We start from the raw sequence: 7,800 nt of genomic DNA on the forward strand, positions 1-7,800 counted from the left end.
TATTATTATTATTACCAGCCCACAGAGCACTTTCACAACCTGTTGGCTTGTCTCTAAAGAGCATCTCTAACAAACAGAACTGCTTGTGTGGAAAGTGGACATTTTGGAGATCTGTGGTTTGACCTGACACCAGAGCTGCTGTGTGTTCACAGTCTGTGAACTCTGCAGCCTGTTTTTAACCCTTTAATCTATCAAACCCTTGATCAGTCTTTCTGTGTGTGTGTGTGTGTGTGTGTGTGTGTGTGTGTGTGTGTGTGTGTGTATACATACTTATATGGCCTTGCTCTTTTGTTGGCTCCCACACGGCAATTAAAGCCATCTCTCAACTGTGTCTGATGGAGGGAGGGGCAGAGACTGACAAACATGGGGAGAGAAAACAGGAGAATAAAGAACAAGAAGAGGGGAAGAAGAAAGAGAGACAAGCGGAGAGATGAGAGATGCAGGCAGACATTTCTCCTCCAAGTTTGACTGGAGGCAATACAGCAAGCCGTAATTAATTACCACAGACAGGTATGTATTAAAAACAATATTCCATCTCAGCGAAGCCTTGGAGGTCTTTGTGCCAATAAAAGGAAGTATTCATCAGACGAGGCCCCATCCAAGTAAAGCCTCATGAAAGGGGACGATGCCTTGTGTGGTTAATTTATATCAAAATCCCTGCATAAACTGGGAGGCCGTAAAAAGTCCCAATTAGCCATCTGCGATTGTCTGGAGGAGGTTTGATGTATAGGCCTATCAATACAGCACAACTGCAGGCTGGGCTGTAATATCACACTGTAATCCAGGGTGCACATGACAAATAAGCACCCATTGACTCTGTGTGGAATTTTACAGACCATTAGGGAGAGCTATATCAATATAGGCATGGCCATGGAAAAGCGGTGGACATAAAGTGACAGATGACGTAGGCACAGTGCAGCGTTTACCTTCTGTAAAGTTGGACATAGGTGCTCAGAGCTTAAATCTTCTGGTTGTCAACTGGTTTACTGCTAAAGTGTTAAGCTGCGTGTCAAGTGTGTGTCCAGGCACGTGTGTAGTGCAGGGACTTCATTCACTCATTTGGCCCCATCACCATGGCCCAAGCCAACCCTGCACAATTGTTATAACCACACCTGCATTACCCAATGACAATAAATAACTATAACTTTGTTTTACACCCATGAAAAATGTGGATAAATAATCACATGAGTTAATCTAACATTTCTTCAGCAACATCTGATATTTATTTAGAGGCCTTTATGTTTACCTGAACTCAAAATACCAAAAACAAAAACAATTTCCCAAATTTCACTGCCTTGACATAGCAATAATGAGCATATGCTTTTTACCTGCCTACCATGCATAATATTGCCCTTCAAACTGCCCACCTCTTTAACCAAGATTATTTGAAGCCAAGTGACATGTTGAATAACAAGGGCTTATTTAGTATAATCTAACCCCTCAAAGTGAAAAAACTCCAAACTACAGTTTACTTTCAATCAGATTCAGCCACACTTGATGCTATGACCCTAAAACTGGAATTATTCCCCTCAGTTCTTAGTTTACTTCTTTAACACTAATGGAAATTATCTTACTTGAAATTAAATACACCATGTTTGTAGCGCATTAGCATGCTAGCTTTCTGGAAAATTAGCTATATATCGCTCCAAATTTGACTGACTTTTCAGCAAGGTAATATTTATAAATATTATGTCATATGAGATTGTACCTATGATGCTGAGTAATTTATAAATATAATAAACTTTTATATAAAATGCAAATATATCCCAAGCTAGACTCCTGCTGGCTGACTGCCTTGAATCTAAATTGCTTGTATTAGCTTAAACCATTCTCAAACTGTGTAAGTTGTACTCACCTTTCTTTTGAAAGAAAGTTGTTAAAAGTTGTTTTCCCTCAGCGTGCTTCCTTTGTTTCTCTTTTCTTTCTTTCCTATTTTGATACCCTGACTTGCCAACCAGTGCAGGGCAGACTAAACCATTTTGCGCATTTAGTAGGGGTGAGAGGGGCCTCTGAGAGAGACTCCAATTCTGAATGTTTGTTCATTTATACAGACGATTTTAATTAACACTTTGCAGTTATTACTTAAAGAGAAAAAAAATTAAAATAAAAAAATATATATATTTTAGGCCCGTTAAGGGCCCCCCTCCCAACTGGGGCTCTGGGTAGTCAGTCCCACTTTTCTCCCCCATGCCCCTGGTGTTGTGTGTGTAATAGAGGGGGAGGGACACAGAGGCAAGCTGAGGTGGACACATCAATGTTTGTGAGGAGGAGAATGGAGAGGTGGGAGCAGGAGGAGAGGGAATCACAGTATGGATGAAAGAGGAGAAAGTTAGGTCTGTAGTGGACTGAGTGAAGGAAGAGAAGAGGAGGAGGAGGAGGAGGAGGAGGAGGAGGACAGGGATTGTAAGGAAGTAAACTGACAACAAATAATTTAGTTTTATATACTTTGTTAACTCAGAGTGAGTGCCAGCCCTATTATAAAATGGCAAGTGACTTGTGCCAGCGTTTCTGGCCATTTTGAGTCATCTTTCAAGACCCATAGAATATTTTGTACAAAGACTCTGAAAACACCGAAAAGCTCAAATGAAAGAAGAAACTCTGTTTTTCGTCATGGAAGAAAACGTTTGTTTGCACCTTGTTCCATTCTTGATTTATCTGGAGTTGAATAGAGGCTAGTTTTATCAAAAAGACCACTCTTTTTCTAGAAAGCTGAGAAAAATGCATTTTTGTTAAACTGAGTCTGTCAAGCAAAACAGTGATTTGAATGTTATAATTTTGCCTTCAATGACATAAAAGACATTTGAAATTGTATTACAAATGGCAGACCGTTTCTACTGCAGAGTTCAAAGGGTTAAGAAAATCTCAAAAGCTAATATCTTGCTTAAAAATAACATTTGTGTTGTCGATATTTACTCAGATTGTTGTTTTGTTCAGTTTGTGTGATTTCTTTATTTCAAACATTGTCAACACATGCAAAAAATTCAGGATATCATAAACCTGTAGCAATAACAGTTATAAATCATGATACAACTCACAAACAGAAATTTCTACATCTGGTACCTTGCTTTTAGGAATATGAATATGTTTTCAATACACAAATTTGACTGATCATTTTGCATGAATCTGACAAAAGCAAGTCAATTGAGACACTGAATGTAAACTGTTAGTACCTGAGGGTTTTCGACACATGGTGCCACGTACACATTTAGGTCAATACAAAACAAGAACTGAGGTTCAGTAAGCAGTCACGTAGAGCCTGCATTTTTCCCTGTGATGTTCCTAAACTGAGCTGCACCCACAGTGAGTTCTCCCACCATATATCTAGAGATTATTTTCACACAATCAGTTATGCAAATATAAATCCTCCACATACACGGATGTGGTAAGCCCATGAATGACACATTCATCTAAACAGGCCAAGAATGAGGAAGGGGGAGAACGGAGGATAGTTTAAAAGAGGTAGAGAAGGAGGAGGAGGACAGGAGGAGGAAACATGTAGTTACGGAAGAGAGAAACAAACAGTAGCCCTGAGAGCTAAATGGCAGAGGGAGGAGAGTGCAGCATGGCAAATGGAAGAATTTGTTTACAGTCTTTAGTTTTGTTCCCATTTCTCCAATTACCAGGACAAGAAGAGGGGGAGAGACAGAGAGGGAGAGTAGCATTGCAAAGGTATTAGCTTCAGGCATATCGGCCTGTGAGTCAGCAGAGGTGTCACTTGACCTGCACACACACATACACACCTCAAGACACACGCCACTACACATCACACACATACCATAAAGCATACACTGATCTGTAAACACTCAGCTGCAAATGTTATGTATGCACACACAGATACACACACACACACACACACACACACACACACACACATACTCATTCACATACTGAAGCAGTTGTCAATATAGTCCCAGGTTAATTTGGTGGCAGCGCCTCCTCATCATCATCACACAGATGGCCATGGGAGAACTTAATTCTTCCTCTATTGACTCAGTTTGCGTCGCCAGTCCCTGCTGTAATGACTGATCCATCATCAAACTTACTGGAGGCTGAGGACGAGCAAGGCTCACACTGCATGAGAGCGAGAGAGCAAGAGGGAGACAGAGGGAGGGAGAGAGGGAGAGGAGGATGTAAATCTGAAGAAGGGAAGGCAAGGCATTTAAATGCACCTGCATTAACACTCCTTGTCTGTATGTACTATATGTATTCAATACTGTCATATTTTGCACATATTTATATTTTTGCATGAATTATTTTAATTCCTTACTTTTCTCAAAAAAAACAACAACAAAAAAATCCTTGTGTCTCAATGAGTTCCCTGTCCTGTTGACTGGCACTGTTGCTGCCTTTTTTCTAATATTACAGAGAAACCGATTTTACAGTACAGTAAGTACAGGGGATGTGCTCAGAGCACACTACATGGTAGAGATAGTTGAGAGAGGTGCAGCTAAAGAAAAGGAAAAATGTGTTTTAAATCATGACTAAACATTTTTATCCAAGACACGGCAGTTAATTCAACCCCCAAATTTCATATTGAGTGCTGCATAAAATTTCAGTCATGACTTTTGAAAATTAATCAAAGGTGTAGTAGGTAGACCTTTAAACAATTATCACCTGACTCTAGTGTGTTGGTTTAGTGACAGTGTTGATGTTGCAGATTGCAACCAACTGTAACTTCTCCTGTTTGCCAAGCATGGAGGAAAATTATGATGGCTAATGCAAAAAGTGGGAATGGCCCTCTTTAGAGCCAGGTTTTGATTTGTCCACTCTGGGCTTCTGTAGAACAGCATGGCGGACTCTGTGCTGTGTATATTGACATAAATGGCTCATTCTAAGGTAACAGAAACACAACTAGTTTCAGGTGATTATTAGCGATGGTGCCCATAATTCCTACACAACCTGTTATGAAATAATCTTTACACAAGGGCGTTTTACTGGCTTTTCCCAGAGCTTTCAGTCATCTTTCACAGTCTTCATCAGCAGATGGACTTTGCCAAGTACCCCATCTGGTGATAGAGCAGTAGGTTTGCTCTGCACTGACACCATACTCATATTGGTCAAACTCAGTCTGCTGATGACGACTGTGAGATGCAACTGAAGGCTCTGGAAAAAGCCAGTCAGTGGAACTTGTTAAGATTTTTTGAGCAAGTTAATCAGATCTAATCCGATTCAGTAATACTCTGAAATCATCAAACATCCGTCCGTAGCCACAGCCCCACATACGACGTATATTCAGTGCACACAGTACTACCTTCCAAAATTAAGTTTGAGTTTTAAACTGATTATTATCATGTTTGCACATGTAGGCATAATTTCCTGGGTTTAGAAATCTGGATTGCCTGTTATCTATGTTTTGAGAAACTTGAGAGCAGTTTTAGTACTCTCAAAGTCACCTATCACCAGGAGCTGGATCAGCTAATCAGCTTATTTGGCCCCCAAGTCTGTAGAACATGTTTGGGATGAGCACTGTCTTTTCTGCTAACCACTGCATCCTACAGTTAGACATTTAGAGCTGTGTCCACTTGCAATACATTGTCAGTGGCTGCATATCTATGAGTTGTGAGCACTTTCATCAGAATAATTTTACATGTCTAAATGCATATTAGCTAACCAAATGATAAAAAAAAAAGTACACTGTATTTTAAAAGAAAATGTGAAATGAGTGACAGTTTGGAAAACTGTTCTTTTTTTCATGTATTCTTCCTGAATAATCATCCCACTAGCCTTTACATTAATGTCACAGCCATTTACAGCAGTGAAACTCAACTCATGGCCAACGTGCTAAATCTGGCCCCCAATAGGGTGCCAGGTGGTCCCCCAATCATTTTCTAATCCACAATAATAAAAAAAGTGATTCACACTGGGAATTTCTTTTGCACTTACATAAGGTGCCAAAGTCCTGGAAACATGAGGGGCTGCTGGGACGGGCCACTGTCATTTTGTAAAAGTGGCCGTCAAGCAAAAGTGTGTATACCTGCTTTATAGGGACCCCCACAGAGATTGAGAACATCTGTAATCACTGGTGGACTTGGGGCAGGTAAAGTGATGCTCTTCATCCCAAAATGAGAGTGACAGTCTGATTGTGGTCATGCTGAAGAAATGGTTTTATCGCTCATCTTTCACTGGTGGTCAGATAGAGAACCCAGCTCTATGAGGGTGATAAATGCAGTATTCAGGCAGCGAAACCAAAGCAGCTCAACTGCTGAAGTCAGTTATTACAGAAGACTGTGCATTCAGAAACCTGTGTAAAGTTAGTTCAGAGGTTTACGAAGAACCCAGTTTCAAACACAAAGCCAGTTAATAAGATTTAGTCCCATTTGGGAAGATTCATTGTTGCTGATTTGGTATTTAATTGTAGAATTGTCTGCTTTTAATTCTCTGATGAGGATTATTTCTATAGAATGATTATACAGTCAAATTAAACTAGTGCTAATTTTAATCAAGGACTCAGTGGAACCACCCTCAAGGACCCCTGGAACACTTTCAAGGACCCTTTGAAGTCCACAAAGCCAGCTCGAGGAACCTCTGTGGGGAGAAGCGAAGGGTTAACCAGCTGCCAGGGAGGCCTGTCTCGCTGCTTAACTCTCTTAACTCCGACAAGTCCAGACTTCTCAAGCCAATTCCTCCAACATGATGGACGCTCTCCAACAGCTGGCCATTTTCACTTTTCCTTTCAGACTCACCCCTCCCTGCCTCCGTCACCTCTTTTCTTCCCCTTTTCCTCAAAGATGCTTGCAAGATGAAAGGCTGCGGCCCTCGCCCTCGCCTTATCACTGTCTTTAGAGCTTGCAAAAACTTGGCAGCACCTCAGCTTTTAAGAGAGAGAGGAGAAAAGGAGAGAGAAAGAGAGAAGAGAAATAGCGTTGGGGATTATAGTTCTGAGGACAAACCTGACTATTCACACTTGGCATTAGCAAGACAGCCCGGGTACAAGAAGGATATTTTTTATTCCCTTCAATTTAACTTTAATTACTCAAATCTCGGCGAGGGCACACAAGAAAAGCCCAGGCATTTGTGTCTGGGAGATTAGCAGACTGCCCTGCCAAGTCCTCGCCGGCGCTGCATCGTTAGATAGAATTCAAATTCAAATCCAGGCTAAAGACAGTGCAGCTGTCACCCCCCTGGCCTGAAAACCCCCTGGATCAGGAACGAGCTGTCCTCCCTCCTCCCTGCTTTCCCCAGGAGAAACCTAATCCTGCCTCCCTCTCTTCCTCTCTTTCCATCGCTCTCTCTCTCTCCGATGACTGTGACAGCGAAAATAAAGCCATTAAAGCCTCCCTGAAATAATTAGTAATTAAAAATAAAAAAGTGGCTTGTTTTGTATTTCTCTTGCGTCTCTCCTCAGGCGGGGAGTGGAGGCTGGTGTTTGTAGGTGTCAGGGTGATGCATCTTTCATAGCTCCCCAGATCTTTTTTGAAGAGTGGTTAAAGGAAGGATTTCTTCACAGACATATCAGGTTAAACAAACACATCGGCTTCCACACCTCCTCCCAGCTCTCAGGGAAAACTTGCTGGGCTTTCCTCTCCTTGGTAAGTTTGACGACATGCTTAAATTCTGCTTCTTGGTGACGTGTGATACCGCCACTCTTCATTGCGGGCTTGTTTAATCTTGTCAGCGAAGGACTCAACGGGAGTGGGTCTCACACAACGCTGAAATCCCCGCTAGTTGCTCGCCTTTCACCCGCAATTGACTTTGCGAACACCTGCAATGTCTTCGATAAGTAGCTCGTCTTATCTCCTTTGGGAGAGCAGACCCCATTATCACGGGTTCGGGGGCAGATACCCCCGTCGTGCCGCGGGC

The 7,800-nt window shown here is 41.7% G+C and overlaps 1 protein-coding gene across 1 annotated transcript in view; it reads right to left on the reverse strand.

Annotated features, from left to right (window-relative positions):
* LOC121953550 (attractin-like) overlaps nt 1–7,591 on the reverse strand; it is a 20,240-nt gene extending 12,649 nt beyond the window's left edge. The window contains exon 1 of the mRNA XM_042500716.1: nt 7,468–7,591. Within this exon, the coding sequence (XP_042356650.1) occupies nt 7,468–7,591 (124 nt within the window). The remainder of the gene's footprint in view (nt 1–7,467) is intronic.
* Nucleotides 7,592–7,800: the final 209 nt, after the last annotated feature.

The sequence above is a fragment of the Plectropomus leopardus genome, chromosome 14 (assembly GCF_008729295.1).
Source record: "Plectropomus leopardus isolate mb chromosome 14, YSFRI_Pleo_2.0, whole genome shotgun sequence".
NCBI classification, from domain to species: Eukaryota; Metazoa; Chordata; class Actinopteri; order Perciformes; family Serranidae; genus Plectropomus; species Plectropomus leopardus.